The sequence below is a fragment of the Aethalodelphis obliquidens genome, unplaced genomic scaffold (assembly GCF_003676395.1).
Source record: "Aethalodelphis obliquidens isolate GAN/ISIS:26980383/991018 unplaced genomic scaffold, ASM367639v1 scaffold15, whole genome shotgun sequence".
Lineage (NCBI taxonomy): Eukaryota > Metazoa > Chordata > Mammalia > Artiodactyla > Delphinidae > Aethalodelphis > Aethalodelphis obliquidens.
The window spans coordinates 8316089-8333141 of record NW_020837959.1 but is presented as its reverse complement, the minus strand read 5'-3'; the positions used below and the strand labels follow the sequence as shown (position 1 = coordinate 8333141).

General features: G+C 38.7%; 1 protein-coding gene across 8 annotated transcripts in view; it reads left to right on the top strand.

The window, feature by feature from the left end:
- The window catches only part of BIVM (basic, immunoglobulin-like variable motif containing), a 27400-nt gene extending 10945 nt beyond the window's left edge, over positions 1–16455 (top strand). For 3 of the 8 annotated variants that reach the window (XM_027115865.1, XM_027115862.1, XM_027115863.1), the window contains 7 exons: positions 3016–3111; positions 3406–3510; positions 3729–3823; positions 10744–10876; positions 12767–12853; positions 13799–13895; positions 14749–16455. In XM_027115865.1, the coding sequence (XP_026971666.1) occupies positions 3016–3111; positions 3406–3510; positions 3729–3823; positions 10744–10876; positions 12767–12853; positions 13799–13895; positions 14749–15042 (907 nt within the window). In that variant the 3' untranslated portion in view covers positions 15043–16455. The remainder of the gene's footprint in view (positions 1–3015; positions 3112–3405; positions 3511–3728; positions 3824–10743; positions 10877–12766; positions 12854–13798; positions 13896–14748) is intronic. The other 5 variants (XM_027115867.1, XM_027115864.1, XR_003434642.1 and 2 more) reach the window with 4 other exon arrangements.
- Positions 16456–17053: the final 598 nt, after the last annotated feature.

Sequence of the window (17053 nt, the reverse complement as noted above, 5' to 3'; positions counted from 1 at the left end):
ACGAACCCACGTCCCCTGCATCAGCAGGCGGACTCTCAACCACTGCGCCACCAGGGAAGCCTGGCATTCTTTTAATAAGAAGATCTTTCACTTACCAACCGGGGCCATTTGGTGACCTTAACGTACAGTTCCTATTCTAAAGAAAAAGATGTTTAATTTGTGATAGCTTTTAAATATTACTGATCTGTAATTTGAGGTTTTAAAAATTCTTTTGTGTGAGGCTTTAGAAATATTAGATTTTTTTCACTTATTTAATAAATATTGGACCATTTACTGTGGGCTGAGAATACAGAGATGTACAACATGCGTGTTTGTTCTCCAATCTAGTTGAGAACAGTGGAAAATGTAAAATATCTCAGGAAATTTGATGGGTGGGAATAAACAACCAACATGAGAGGTGGTAATGATCACTGAAAGGCTTCACTGAGGAGCTGCGTCTTAAGAGAGGAAATCTGAGGGGATGGAGGGTCTAAAGGTCTTTGAACGGATGGTGGGAAAGTGTCTGGCAGGTTGGTAATGAAGAGTAGATCAGCCTGTCTGGAGCGAGGCTCAGAGAAGCTAAGAAACTTACTCAGCGTCACATAGCAAATACACAGATGTGATATTGAAACTGAAGAGAGTTGGACTCCAAAGTCCATGTTCTTTCTTTCTTTCTTTTTTTTAAATTAATTTTTGGCTGTGTTGGGTCTTCATTGCTGCACGCAGGCTTTCTCTAGTTGTGGTGAGCGGGGGCTGCTCTTTGTTGCAGTGCACGGGCTTCTCATTGCAGCGGCTTCTCTTGTTGCAGAGCACAAGCTCTAGGCACGCGGGCTTCAGTAGTTGTGGCACATGGGCTCAGTAGTTGTGGCTCATGGGCTCTAGAGCGCAGGCTCAGTAGTTGTGGGCACAGGCTTAGTTGCTCTGCTGCATGTGGGATCTTCCTGGAGCAGGGCTTGAACCCGTGTCCCCTGCATCGGCAGGCGGATTCTTAACCACTGCGCCACCAGGGAAGTCCCCATGTTCTTTCTTCGTAACACACGTCACAATCTAGTTCTTGGATATCAGGCTAAGGATTTAGATTTTTTTTTCTGGAGTAGAGATAAGCCATTGATGATTTCTTAACGAAAGGATATTTTACAAAGATAAATTGTTAGTATTAATAGTTAGTATGTAGAGTGTATTGGAGAAGAGACACAAATCAAAAACATTAATTTCAGTTTTTTTGGAGCGAGGCTTTGTGCATTTTGCTCTGAATCCCTTAGACTTAAGATTTGTTATAACCACATATATGAGTAATTATATTTAATAGTATAATATGTGAGGACATAAAGACTTGGATGAGGAAGGACAGATAGGAGAAATAACCGAGGGGGAAAAATTACCAGGATCACAAGCTTATTTCCCAGAGTATATTACAAGATTAGAGATTGAATGGAAAGACCCACAGAAGATAGTAGAATGTCGGTAAAAGTTTTAAGCTGGTCATGAATAAGACCAGTAAACAATTTTGGATTGATGAAAAAATGTGAAAAATCTTAAAAGTGCCTAGGGTTGATCCCAAGGATTTGTGAAGAGGTGTTTCAGATGGAAGAGGGAGATTGAAATATGACAGAGTAAGGTCTTTTTACTCCACTCCTTCCCTCAAACCCATGAAAACAATAACAGCAAAATGAAAAATGTGGAAACCTCTATCTTCCATGAAGCAAAGAAATAGCATCATCCCCAAACCATAGGCTCTAATATATTTTTCAAATCCTGTGCATTCTGGACTAACAGAAAGGAGACGCCAAGAACTCACAGATTACTGCTGGCCTCAAACAATGCAGGTTTCTTTAAAGTTCATGGATGACCCCAAACTGTTTGGTGATTCTTTGGTTAGAGCTAAGGGTATGAGCCGTTGAGTCAGTGGGGAAGAATCTGAGTTCTTTGTGGAGATCCAGATTAGCACTACAGAAATGCAGAGAAGGTTGCAGAAGGAAACATTGTGCTGATTGCCACCAAGGTTCCAGCTTATCCCCTAGATACCAGCTGAGGACACTGCCTCTAGTGAATTACAGGGAAGGTGGTGATTGCAGGAGGGCAACACAGGCCACACACTTCCTGATTTCAAAACACATTACAAAGCTACAGTAACTAAGACAGTGTGGTACTGGCATAAAGACAGGCATATAGACCAGTGGAACAGAATAGAGCTCAGAAATAGACATTCACGTAAACAGGCAAATAATCTTCTGCAAGGGTGCTCAGACCACAGGATGAGGAAGGCACTGTCTCTTCAGAAGATGGTGCTGGGAAAAGTGGATACCCACATGTGAAAGAATGAGGGATACCTTAAAAGACCTCTTAAAAGGTATTTTAAGACCTTTTCTTCACATCATACACAAAAAATAACTCAAAATTGATTAAAGACATAAATGTAGGACCTAAAACTATAAAACTCCTAGAAGAAAACATAGGGGAAAAGCTTTATGACATTGGATTTGGCAGTGATGTCTGGGGTATGATGCCAAAAGCACAGGTAACAAAAGAAAAAATAAACCAATGGGACTACATCAAACTTAAACACTTCTGTGCGTCAAAGGAAATAATCAACAAAGTGAAAAGGCAACCTACAAGGTGGGAGAAAACATTTGCAGATCACATATCTGATAAGGGGTTAATATCCAGACTGTATAAAGAACTACAACTGAAGTTGCAAATAATCATATGTGTAGCTCAACTAGGAGTTTACATCGAAATTTTAATTGTTGGTGTCTAAATTTATATATCTTTAATTTTTTTCCATTGGCTTGGGTAACATCCACTTTAACTAATAGTTAGTCATACTTAGCCATCATTCTTAAAATACATCATTTATTGTCATTATGCATTTATAATGTGTTGAATAAATATGAAAATAAATGAATAAAGATTTTACATTGGTGGTTTAAATGATCAAAGTTTTCATTATGTAACACACTCAGTTGCCATGAGTGCTCTATTTCTGTATGCATATTTTGTATTCATTCAAGTGAAAACAGTCTTTTATTTTCTCAGGTACTGCATAAGCCGACCACAGTATAAGACTTCTTGTGGTATCTCCTCATTAATTTCTTGTTGGAATTTCTTATATAGCACAATGGGAGCTGGAAAGTAAGTATGTTAATTTAGTGGTATCCCTGAACTCCAAATTCAAAAGTTATTTGGTGTTGCTTTTTCTATAATGGAAGATTTTTAAGAACAGATTTTTCATAAATTGGGGGAAAACTGCCATATTTTGTTTTAAGCCTTTTAGCTAAAAATATGTGCATGCATTATTTTTGATAAAACAAAAATCAAAAATACTACTAAAATTGTTTGCAAATCAGACAGACACAGTAACATTGAGACAGGTTATATTTGCATATGATTGGAACTGTGAAATGAAAGGCAATATTTCTTTCGTAGTCTTCCAGCTATCACCCAAGAAGAAGCTTTACATATTTTGGGTTTTCAACCCCCGTTTGAGGATATTAGGTTCGGCCCTTTCACTGGAAATACGACACTTATGAGGTACGAAGCCCTCGCTTAGAAGCAATACCTTATTTCTAGTTCTGCAAAATAATAATGCTGTAGATGTGCATTGATAGTAAACCATGCATCCAGCTGTTTGGGCCCAACCTCTGGTAGATATGCCAGACTTGGGCTCTGCCCGAATTTCTCTGGAATTGGAATAGTGCCTTCTTTGTTATGGAACTGTTGCTATGAGCGAGTCTTCTTGTTATTTTCAGATGGTTTAGACAAATTAACGACCACTTCCACGTAAAAGGATGCTCGTATGTTCTATATAAGCCTCATGGGAAGAATAAAACAGCTGGAGAAACTGGTAAGTAAACATATAGAAGATTTACACACACACACACACACACACACACACACACACACACGCTTTAGGATCCATCTTGAAGATTGGTTTTGATTCATGGCACATGATATAAATACGAAATACAGTCTATCACTCTTTATCCAAGGGGAAACCATAATAGATAATAGTAATATGTAGGCCACTTTTCAATATACAGTTCAATATTTTAACTCTTTTCATCTTTGCATGAAAAACTTTTAAAAGATTCAAGGCATGTCATAAACACTACCTTAACACATTGTATTGTTTGGGTCCATGGTGTTCGTGTGTGTGTGTGTGTGTGTGTGCGCGCGCGCATGTGCGCATGTGCTTACTTGCCTGCTACTAAAACCCTTTCAGGAAGCGGCATGGAATTTGCAGTTCCTCTTCCTAAAAGGGAATGCAAGGATTTTAGAATATTTGATGTCAGACCTGCATAATAACATATAACAACAGGACAATGGACTATGAAAGGGACAAAGTTCTATTTTAGAAGGGTCTTGATTATCACAGAGAGTTTTGGAGTCGATCCTAAGGATTGTTTTAGTTATGCGCTAGTTAAATAATTTGAATTATTTGACAATTTCCATTTTTAAAATTTCACAGTCATCTTTTTCTTTTTCTTTTTTTTTTTTTGTGGTACGCGGGCCTCTCACTGTTGTGGCCTCTCCCGTTGCGGAGCACAGGCTCCGGACACGCAGGCTCCGGACGCGCAGGCTCAGCGGCCATGGCTCATGGGCCCAGCCGCTCCGCGGCATGTGGGATCTTCCTGGACTGGGGCACGAACCCGCGTCCCCTGTGTTGGCAGGCGGACTCTCAACCACTACGCCACCAGGGAAGCCCCTTCACAGTCATCTTTTGACTTTACAATCAGAAACCTACAATAAATATGGTGTTAAGGAAAATTTTAAAGAAAATTTTATTCTGATACTTGAAAATTTTATTCTGACACTTGTTAAAAGGGTAAGGAAGACTTTACTGAAGACTGTTGTAACACAGAACTGGGATATGGGAGAGAGATCTGGCTCAACTCTGAATACAACAAAGACAGCTGGGAATTTGTAGCCAACTCCCAAAGTGAGCGGTTCCGTGGATGGAAAGTTATTAAGAGGAGACATCAAGGTGGGGCTGTGGGGAATCTTGCTAAATTGGCCTAACAGGATTCTTATAACAGGCAGGCCAAGTGTGAAGGGTGAGGACCTTGATCAGCTATTCAGGGTGGGGGGATTCTCTCTAAACTGATTTCAGCAGGAATTTTGCTAAAACTGGATTCAGCAAGGATGGACGCAGAAGCCCAAGATCCCAGCCTAGCTGAGGAGAGGGCTCAGAGATGCCTAACTGAAGTTTGGTCAAGCAGGGAGTCTGTCAGCAGAGAGGGTATATGGTTTATCAAAATCAAGGAGTGAACAAAGAATAGGGTATATTTCTGTTGACCTTTAGCAGGTCTATCAAGTTGGTTGTGAGTCAGGCAAACTTGGAGTTCATATGTTGGTTTCTGCACATACTGGTTTTGTGACCTTGAACAAGGCACGTAAACACTCACTCACTGAGCCACCCCATGGGGTCACTGTGAAGATAAAAGGAGACATATTTGTAATACACTTGACACCTTGCTTGACACGGAGTAAGGACTCAATAAATGTTAGCTTTTATTCTTCCTAACTGAACTCTGTGCATTTGCAGGGGGCCTGTCTTCGTGGGAAGCGCGGCTTTATATGGTGTGTAATTTTTTTTTGTTTCCAGTGAGGCTGTCAACACTATCTCTCTCCGTAATTGATCAGGCAATTAGAAACTAAGGAAGAATATACTTTCCAACATACCTCAGTGTTTTTCCTTCGAGTAATAGGATAAACAAGCTCTTCTCTCCCCCCACCCCCTCTTTTTTGGGAGGGGAAAGGAATGGTTGCTGTAATTTCTTTAAATAAATTTCAATACTATATTTTCCCAGTTTGATTCCTGTGTTCATCGTCCCCATTACAACCCTTCACTCCTTGCTGTCTCTTTGTCTATGTGTGTTTCCTGAAGGATATTTGATCTGCTTCCCCCTTGGAATATTCTTGTCTTCCGCTTCAAGAATCAGTGGTCCCTTGCAAGCCCTGCCTTATCTCTGATGCTCGGATTTCTCTTAATTCCTGTAGTTCTGATTGTTTGCATCTGTTGTTTAGCATTTGAAGTGTGCAGCCTTATATTACATTGCATCTTTTTAACGTGTCTGCCCATCTCCTTGACTGTAGGGAGTGCCCTCAATAGCCCTTTGATGCCTCCTGACCTTGCACGTGTGACCCTGGGACTTCTGATTGTGTTCAGAGTTGGGAGAGTATTGCCTGTGTCAAGCAGAAGTCTTTTCTGTTCCCTCTCATTGTAGAAGAAAGAGTTGTAGAGATATGCTTTTCTCATTTGTCTCTGGGATATTCAGTAGTGAAAACCATTGCTAGTTGATAGTGTGCATTAAAAAAAATACTTTGTATCTTTTGTTGTTGTTGTTTAGATTTTTTTTAAGGAATATCAGGCCTGTTTCCCACAACAGGCTTAAGTTTTCCTGGGGACTACGCTTCTTTCGTAACTCCCTATTTGCTGATTGACATGCTTATTTCCAGTGGGCCTTCAGGAAATGTAAACTGAGCTCACTCCTGGAATAAAGACAGAATTAACAGATTTGACTATGAATATGAGTTGAAGTATTTTCTTTAGAGATGTAATTACTCATAATAAAAATTTGTGCCAGAAGTTGCCAATGTTAGCTCCAAACTATTGGTTCACTTATTATTCACTTCCTATTATTGTATTATTATTATTTTATTATTATTATTTGAGTAACTTCAAACTGTTGGTTCACTTAGCTACCAAGGATGTCTAGATTCATTTGTTTTTAATACCTAGCTTGAAAATTACACTAATATTCATGTATTTCATTTTTATTCTTCTGGTAGATACTGTAACTTCTTATATTTGCTTAGCCAAGAATATCTACCTCTGCCCTATCCTGACATAACTCATGTATACCCACACCCTGGCCATTGCTACCAGTTAACTACAGTGTCTTAATGCATCTTGGGTGGACTGTGCGTTCATATTCTGTTTTCCTCGTCCTCTGGTTTTCTCCAGTTCATATTAGACACCAGGCTGGATAAATTTTTCCAACGTGTGGTGCTAATATATCCCTTTTTACGTTGGGAGCTCTCTCGTGCTTGCTTAAAGCGTAAATTCCTTATCATCATTCCAGGCAAGAACAGATTGGTCTTTCCCTGCTGTCCTCCACGTACCAGTTGGATTTAAAAGATGTCAAGGGAGTAGGAGCCTTGCAGGATGATACTGTGTTGCTGGGTTACAGAATCTGGTCCTTGTCTTTGAGGGTATAAAAATACATCCTAATGAGTTCTTTTAGAGTTCTCTGGAGTTCTTCTATAGATGATAAGGCTTTACAAAACTGACTTGTACTCAACAAGCTCAAAAAATGTTATAATGTTAATATATTAACTGAGAGTGAGAAATACACTATCAAAAGCACCAGGATTCTCTCGGCCGCTCAGGACATATACTGTTCTTCACAGTACAGCAGGCTGGATCATTCTAGTTGGTTCTGCTTTCTCTACACCATGCACATCATGGCTCTGCGTTTGGTAGTGGTTGCTTTGTCTCTTAAGTTTCAGATTTTTTTCGATATACTCTGGTCTAGACTCAACATCGTTCTGAATTTAGCTTCCATCTGTAACACACTTATATGTCTTCTCCTAAATAGAATCACTTTCTTGGATGACTAGCTTAATGTATTAAATATTGTCTTTACTGTCTTTTATTTCAGAGGGTGATCTTTTTCTGACCTTATCCTGAAATTCTGGGGGCTGCCCTACTCTAGGCCTCTCCACACTATCGTGCCCTACATTCTGAACTGGGCTACACGCTGTTCCCTGATTCCATCCCTCCCCTGCAATGGTTTTGTTTTCTCCTCATGCTCTTTCCTCTGTCTGGATTGTTGAAATGCTGCCACTTGATTATGTTCTGTCTTGGATGCCACCCCCTTCTTGGTTCCTCAAACCTGATGTGCGCTTTCTCCTTTGAATTACACCCTTTTTTTGTGGCACTGTCCTTTTCCACCCTATATCAAAGTTACTTGTTTTACGAGGGCAGCTTGAGGTACTGTGCATTCCTTATCTTTTGTTTCCCTGTGGTTGCTGTTGTAGTTAGTAGATGCTCATAATTTACTTCCTGAGTTGAATTAAATGAAATCTTCCTCTTAATCTTAGACCAGTGACTCTCAAAATGTGGCCCCTGGATGAATATCATCATCACCTGATAACTTGTTAGACACGCAAATTCTTGGTCCCCACCCCAGACCTACTGCGTCAGTTACCGAGGGGGTAGGTACCAGCAATCTGTTATTTAACAAGCCCTTTGTGCTCTAGTTTGAGAACTACTGCTGTAGTCTTTCTAAAGAGATGCTATTCAGCTTCTTTATAAAGAGTGTGGTCTTCCATTGATAGGAAATTCAGATAGGAATTTCCTTCCATTGATAGGAAATTCAGATAGGAATTTCCTTCCATTGATAGGAAATTCAGTGCGCAAATTTCAATCTGTGCTCAATTGAGTTTGCCTCGGGCTGGTAGGGGGCAAGGGGTGGGCACCTAGATTCCCTATACCTCCTCTTTGGCCACAGCAACTCTGCTTTGATCCCTGTTATGGACTGGGCTGGCGTGTAAATTTCCCTTGCAGAAGGGATTCCATCTCAAAATATGTTTGAAAATTATTGATCTAAATTAGAGGTCTGCAAACAACAGCCCATGAGCCGGCAGCCCATTTTGTGAATAAAGTTTTATTGGCACAAAGACATATCCATTTGCTTACACGTGGCCTTTGGCTGCTTTTGTCTGTGGCTGCTTTCAGCTACAGTGGCAGAGTTGAGTAGTGTGCATACTGCCCATGATCCACAAACCTCCAACATTTACTAACTGGCCCTTTAGGAAAAAGTTCGCTGATTCCTAATCTAAATCCATCAGAATGTTGTCATGTAACCCTGAAGTAAGAAGAAGAAGCATTCTTGAGGAGCATGATAATTACGCCAAAGAAGAATCACCACCTCTGTCCTCTAGAAAACTAGGACTTGGTCATAGAGTATTTATAGCAGATGAAATACTGTGAATATTAATGAGAGCAAATGTTCATAACTATCTCATTTGCCCCTGAATATATTCTAGTATATTTATGTGACTACTATTCATAATCACAGTAACCAGCTGTTTTGTGTTACATTTGACTTAAGGAGGAAAGTGTGAAATACTTAAAAATTTCCATTAGGAAGTTACAATAAAGTTCTTTCATTAAAAAGTTTTGGAAGTTACAATAAAGTTCTTTCATTAAAAAGTTTTAGTTATTTCGGATAACATTTTCACAATTTTAAAAAGATTTCAAGAGTTCTTTCTAAACCACTTATGTGTATAAACATCTTTAGTATTTACTGAATTTATGAGGAGTCTAAATCTATTTACATTCGCTTACTGTCCTGAAACATCTCTACAATCAAGTTCAACTACGGAAATGAAATATTGACCATCTTCTGAATTTTAGGTCTTATCATTCTTCATTTAGAGCTGCCCTTGGATGTCAGTTTTTAACTCATCTGGGGAAATTAACCCAAAACAGCAGAAAGACCTATTTATCCTTATCAAATAGAGATTTTAGTAGAACAGATTGCCTTGTGTGCAGGTATGCTCTGGCGGTATGCCATGAAGTAAATATCTGTGGGGAGGGCCGAGCTGAAACCTTGGAGAAAGAGTTTAAGACAGAAATATTACTGTCTCCTTGGAACTCACAAATTGTGTGTATCTGCAGAAGTCGGGGTGGGGTCCCGCCTCCTTGGCTCTTCTGCAGCCGTTGACCTGCCATATTTGGTCTTCAGCTATTTCAGTGGCCAGAAAGTCAATCAGAAAAACCATAACTTGCAAGCTTTCATCGACTTAAACCATTTTTAGGATTTCCAGTTTTAATGGGCTATTTGTTCATGAATAATTTAGTGTTTTCCAGGAGATGCAAGTTAATGAAACCTCAGTTAATGGCTTTAAGTATTTAGTGCTGGTGAAAACTCGTTTCTTATGGTAATACTTTTGAAATTACTTCATAAGTAATATATGCAGCCATGGGAAATATACAAGGAGAAGCAGTTATTAAGAGGATGCAGTGGTACTACCAGCCCGTCTCTTAAGATGTTCTTATCACTTAGCTTGTGAAAGTCTTTCCTCTGGTTTGTGTGACTTTTGTAGAAGGGATTGAAGTGTGTGTTAGTGGGGAAAAGTTTTCATTTTTGGAACTTGTTTGGAGTTTATATTTATCCATATACCTCAGTGGTCTTCAGATTTGGATGTCCGCATTATGGCAGCTGCAAGGTGATCATTGTGGTACGGGAAGAATGTATTAGAATGTTTATATTTTAATCTAATTAAAAATGTCTACTTTTTGTGTATCTTTTATAAAGACATATTAGTACAGTAGTGTATGTACAAAGCTTATAAACAAACATGCTTATAATGGGCATGCTTACTCAGAAATTTCAAGTGACAGATGTGTACAACCAGAGGAGTTGAGACCATTGCTATATATACTAGGTATTAGGTTTTACATGGTAATTAAATTTTGTAGACAAGCATGTATGCTATTTGAAGGTTCGGGTAAGCAAGGACTTTCAGTTTTTTAGTTTGCTATTCAGGTTGCCTGAATTTCAGTCTAAAGGGTAAAACTGAAATCCATTAATTATTTTTTAACCTTTAGATAGCTTTTCATTGTTTTTGCCCAGCAACGTCCATGTGTTCCAAGTAATATCTTTTCTGTCTTTGAGTCCTTAACTAGTTGTTTGTATAAAGCATAGAGAGTGCTTTATGGTCCCTCAGTTGGTTTGTTTTTGTTTTTTGTAGCTTCTGGGGCCTTGTCGAAATTAACTCATGGATTGAAAGATGAATCGTTAGCTTATATCTACCATTGTCAAAATCATTATTTTTGTCCAATTGGCTTTGAAGCAACCCCTGTTAAAGCTAATAAAGCATTCAGGTAAGCATTTCTGTATTTTATGTGGATACTCCACCAGGAAAACATAGTGTAGAAAGCATTTAAGAAATATTTGGTTGATTAGACATTGGAAGACTTCGTGATTTGCTTTCCTTACATCAACCGAGACTAGTCTTTTAAACATAGTAGCTTAATCTTCTGCAGAATTGTTTGGTTAATTGTGCTTTTACATTATCCACTTAGATACTATTGTTAGAGTCATGAAAAGAGAAAGCCATTTGAAAGATCACTTTTATGTTTATTATAAAATGGCTGCAAAGGACTTTACATATTATGTCTCAGTGATCTCATCCAGGATCCCACAGGGAAAATGTACTGTGGAATCTAGTGTCAAGAAGACTGTTGCAACTGAGTACATTAAAAAGCATTTCCTTTCTTGTGGTGAATAACATGAAATTTATCAGGGTTCCCCTTTTGTCCTGGCTACCAGGAAGCCTGCAGCCAATTTTTATTTCTAATATCAGGAACCATGTTACCCTAATGGTTATATTTGTTCCTTTGTTGATCCAAAGTTTCTATTTTATTAACTATGTATGTCTACTTCCAGGTAAACTTGTATTGTTTTAGAAGAGACAGCCTGTAAATAAGAGAGGGTGGCTGAATGTTAATACTTTTTTTCCTCCTTAGCAAGTTTTCTTTTTGATGGGTTGAGATAATGCCAGGGTAGATGAAAGCAGAGGAAGAAGTGTCCTATTTGAGAATGTTGAAAACAGAAGCCATGAGTACTCTGGGTAGAAGTGTTGATTGATAAGCACAGTTATCCTCACCCAGCTGAGTTCTGGTTTGTTCTATCTGGGTGGGTGGCATTGGTGAATGAGAAGGAGAACAGGCAGCATTGCTTTCTCAGCGAGGGCTGAAGGTCAGGCTGGGAGAACGTGGCTTGGTCATCTGGGGTAGGATGGGTTCTTTGAGGCTGGAGGCCATGCGGCCTTTGGGTGGGGAAGCTGGACGTTGTATTTTTGTGAACGAGAAGCAAAAGAAAAACCAGGTGTCTCTCCAGATGCTGAAGTGTCCTATTCATCTCTCTGGCTGTGGGGTTTATTGTGGTTTTTTTCTATAGTTTGATCCTGCAACTTCACCTTACTCCAGACACCTGTCAAATGTAAAACGTGAAGAAGTAGGTACTCCTACTTGGCCCCCTTTAGAGGAGAGCTCTTCACCTCTGCCTGAACCTAAGAACCACCTGAGATGCTTTTACAGCTGTGTAAATACTTCCCTGTGCTCCACCCTACACCTACTTGATGTGGGGTTAGGGTGTCAGTAGGTTTAAAAGTTCTACAGGTGTATTGCTGCTTTAGGGTTTTATTTTTAGGATGCCTTTTGAAACTTTTTGAATGCAAACTGAAAGAAGAAGTGTAGCTTAAGGGTACTGGTGGGTAGCATGCTAGGATTTTTTTTTTTCCTCCTAAATGCTGAGAGGTGGATTTTTAGCCCTATATTTTGTAAGAGGGGATCTAAACCTAAATTTTTTTTTTTTCGGTATGCGGGCCTCTCACTGTTGTGGCCTCTCCGGTTGCGGAGCACAGGCTCCGGAGGCGCAGGCTCAGCGGCCATGGCTCACGGGCCCAGCAGCTCTGCCGCATGTGGGATCTTCCCGGACCGGGGCACGAACCCGTGTCCCCTGCATCGGCAAGCGGACTCTCAACCACTGTGCCACCAGGGAAGCCCTCTAAACCTAAATTTAATTTATGCTTTCTCTTTAATGGCCTTCAGATATTTGTTCAAGCCTAAACTCCAATATCTATTCTAGTGTTGGTGACTGCTATCTATGCATAAACTTCAGTGTATCTTTTATCAGTGTATAATTGAAGCAATATTTTCAAGGAGGTGAATGACTTTATGAAGCTTACTGTGAATGTATTTTTTATTTAGCAGGGGCCCCCTCTCACCACAAGAAGTAGAATATTGGATCTTAATTGGAGAATCAAGTAGAAAACATCCTGCTATTCACTGCAAAAAGTATGTTAACTCCTTCCCTCTCCCCCCTTTTTTCAATTTCTGCTAAAAAGCCTGTTGGAATTTTGATTAGAGTAGAATCCATAGACTCCATAGTTTAGTTTGGGGAGAATTACATCTGAACAATATGGAGTCTTCCCATTATGAACAGAGACTCTATCTCCGCTTAATTAGAGCTTTAATTTCTTTCAGCAATGTTTTGTATTTTTAGCATAGAGTTTTATATGTATTTTGTTAAAATTTTCCCTAAGTGTGTATATTTTTTGATGCTATTGTAAATTTATTTAATTGAAGTATAGCTGATTTACAATGTTGTGTTAGTTTTGGGTGTACTGCAAAATGATTCAGTTATATATATATATTTTTTCAGATTATTTCCCATTATAGGTTATTACAAGATATTAAATATTATTCTTGCAAATTGATTTTTAAAACATTTCATTTCCCAATTATTTTCTGTTAGTGTACAAAAATACAATGGATTTTTCTATATAGGCCTTAAATCTTGCATCTTTACCAAATTCACTTATTGGTTTTAGTAATAGTTTTGCAATCCAAAGCAGTTACAAATTGCTTTGGATTTTCTATACAATCAATCATGTTGTTTGTGAGTAAAGACATATTAACTTATACATCTTTTGAAAATGGACTTGACTCCAATTAAAAAGGAAATATCGAATGTTTCTATGTTACCCTGCAGAATGTCATCTAACAGACTGATACATAGTTATTTCATATGCAGAGTAACCATTTTTAACCTTGGCAATAGTTGGATAAACAGAATTGTCATAAAAACAAGGATTTATGAAAGCTTATTGGATGCAACAATCCTGTGATAAGAGAATTATTGCCATGGTGCTTTTGTAGCAAATTGCTCATGTGAAAAGTTCCATTACAATAGTATTTTGAACTTAAAGAAAACCGTGCTTTATCCTTCCTTAACAATAGGTGGGCAGATATTGTTACTGATCTAAACACTCAAAATCCGGAATATCTAGATATCCGGCACTTAGAGAGGGGTCTGCAGTATCGAAAAACAAAGAAGGTAAGAACACCACTGTATTTCAAAGTATTTCTCAACTGGCCAAAATGCAGTTATTTTACCCAGTACTCTAAGTTGTAAATAACAGAAACCCAGCTCAGACCATTTTAGACAGAAAAGTGAAAATTACTTTAAGGACACAGGGGTATCTTTAAAAGGAAAGGTTAAGAAGTCTAGCCTGGATTCAGGGGGAACTGGTACCACGCAAGAGAATGTTAGCAGGGGCCAGGGAGCTAGTCTGTCTTATTCTCTTGGGAGTTGTGTTGTTCTTAGCTGTCTATTTGTCTATTTACTTCCCGAAGATCGTCTTTCAACTTAGGTCTCCCTTTCAGATGAACGGTCGAGACTAAGACTGGCATGCCTCCAGCCCAGTTCTGTAGACTTGGCCCAGCTTGGGTCAGGTGTTCACTCCCAGGGCGATTAACTGTGGCCATGGGGCAGAACCATGTGTACCAACAAGGCTGCTGGGGGTGGTTCTCAGGGAATGGTATGTTCTGTGGATTGAGTAGACATCCCATCCATATTATCCTACTATCATATGAAGAATGCATAGGAGGGAGAGGAAGAGGAATGATCTTGGTGTTTGGATTAGTCAACTTGGGCGGGTACAGCGTGTGTGAGTGGTAGACAGGCATATGGGGGGAAGGGGTTTTGCCTCCTGTGGGCATTGTTATATTTTTGTAAAGGCAGCTGGTCAGGAAAGATGCAGGATAATGTGATCTGATTATGAATCAAAGGATCAGCACTGTTTTGATGCAGGTGAAGGGGGAAAAATAAGGGAATTCATGGGAACCCACATGTTAGTATAATTAATTTCCTATCATTTTCTGAACCCAACATTTTTTATTTTTCTCAGGTTGGAGGAAATTTGCATTGCATCATAGCATTCCAGAGACTTAACTGGCAAAGATTTGGCCTTTGGAACTTTCCATTTGGAACCATTAGGCAAGAATCACAACCTTCAACACATGCCCAGGGAATTGCCAAATCTGAGAGTGAGGACAATATCTCCAAGAAGCAGCATGGGCGTCTGGGCCGGTCTTTTAGCGCTAGTTTCCATCAGGACTTGACATGGAAAAAGATGTCAAGTATCCATGAGAGAAGGAACAGTGGTTACCAGGGTTACAGTGATTACGATGGGAACGACTGACCATGCTGCGTACTGACGACTTGTGTTATTCACGCAGCTGGTCTATACAGGACTGCATTAAGGCAGTACAAGATTTTAAGTCTGTATTAAATAGGAACATATCTGTGGTACAACACATAACCTTGTAGTTTCTCCAGTAAATAAGCTTGTATATGATTATGATGGGTGATTTCCGGTATATAAACAGATAAGCACAGAGTTTTTTTGTCCTTTTAAAAGTTAAGAGTATATAAACATTCTGGGCAGTTTCACAAAGTCCAATAAAATTACACATAAACAAATCAAACACAATTTCACTCAATAGCATCACGATTTGAAATACTTAAGCATGAAGTGATTTCTTATGACTTGACCCCCAGATATTTGTCGCAGTTTTGTTCCCAAGCTCAAAATGTAAGGTACTAAGTATCTGCCCCCCCAAATTGGGGCTGTTGATTTCTAGTTTTTCTCTAGCGGTTAAAGTTCATTTAAAATGACTTAGTGAGTCTAGAAATTCTTTTACTTGTAGTGGTATCTTGCCTGCCTCATTTTTTTCCTGATCAACTTTCTCAGGATTCTCAATAAAGAGGCAAAAGAGAAAAGACTCAAGATACTGATCTTTTCTATTGGTGCAGATGGGTGACTTAGTGCATCGATTCAGGTACTCTTGACTTTCTTGGTATGTTACTGTCAAATGCTGACAAGAACTTTAGGTCTTGAAAGACTCATAAGTCTACAATAAACCTTGCTTTAGGGGTAGGGTAAAAGAACAAGTGGCATCTGAAGTTTCTATACCCAAGGTAACCTGTGAGATGAGATCTGATATTTGACTGGTCCCCCAGTATGGCGTCATATGTTGATAACAGAATTAAGGATGCGTTAGGAATACCCCATCACTCAGAGGGCAACTATCCGTATTCCAGACTCTGAGCTCTTTCCTTTTTAAAAACATGTAGACAATTAGCTGCTTGAAGTGAGTGTGAAATAGTTCAGAAAGTGTGGATTTCATGTATTTAAGCTCCTCTCCAGTTGCTGTCAGTTTTTCTTCTGCTGCCAACCTGTGACTCACAAACAACTAGGATCTCTTGTTCTTTCATTTCAGGGGCTGTTCTGGGACTCAAATCAGTAACTTGATTATTACAAGGTGCTGAATATGTTGGTAACCACATCGTAATACACCTCAAGGAGAAGGTTCAGATTTTTATTTTTTAAAATATTTTCATTTTCTTCTCTTTTGAATTTTATATCCATTTATCCACTCAGACATGCCTAGCCTACAGAAGGGGATATATATTATGAAATGGGCATTTTTCTGAAGAGAATATTTTGCTTGAAATGCAAAGGACTGAAAGATTTGTAGGTTGTTGATTTTGTTACTTCATACTGGAAATTTTAAGAAGTTTTCATCAATAAAGTTTTGTTTTCTACTTTTAATCATGAGAATGTTTTGAACCTTTGTTTTAAGGGAGTACCCTTATAATCTTGTTTGAAGTACATGACAATTTGTCAATTCTGTGTAAGTAGTATAAGAAACATCTTCTATCTGACTTTTATAATCAGTGAGACAATATGCATATATCTATAATTTTAGATTTTTGTTTAGACTTTATAAGAGGAAATAGAAAACTTAATTCTTTAGCTTGAACCAAATTAAACTGTAATTTTTGTAGGTCAAATACGGTTGAATATCAGCAATTGCATATAGTTCAGCCAAATATTTCAGAGAAGAGATTGGTAAAGAAAGGAGATGAATGCAACATAAAATAGAGAATGTAGTGACATCTAGGAAAAGAGGATGAGTTTATACGTATTGCTTATTGGCATAATCAACTTTTATAAATGTCTTAATATATCCAATCACTTAATAACTTGGCTTACAAGTTTGGCATTTATCAAGAGCACACTGAGACTTACAGGGACTGCTTTTCCAGAATGTGTAAGCAAGTGACTGCACCTTTCTCTTTCAAGATTAGTAACATTCCTGTCTCATTTAATTTCTTGGTCAGTTTTTCTTAGAAGTCTCCATAGAAGC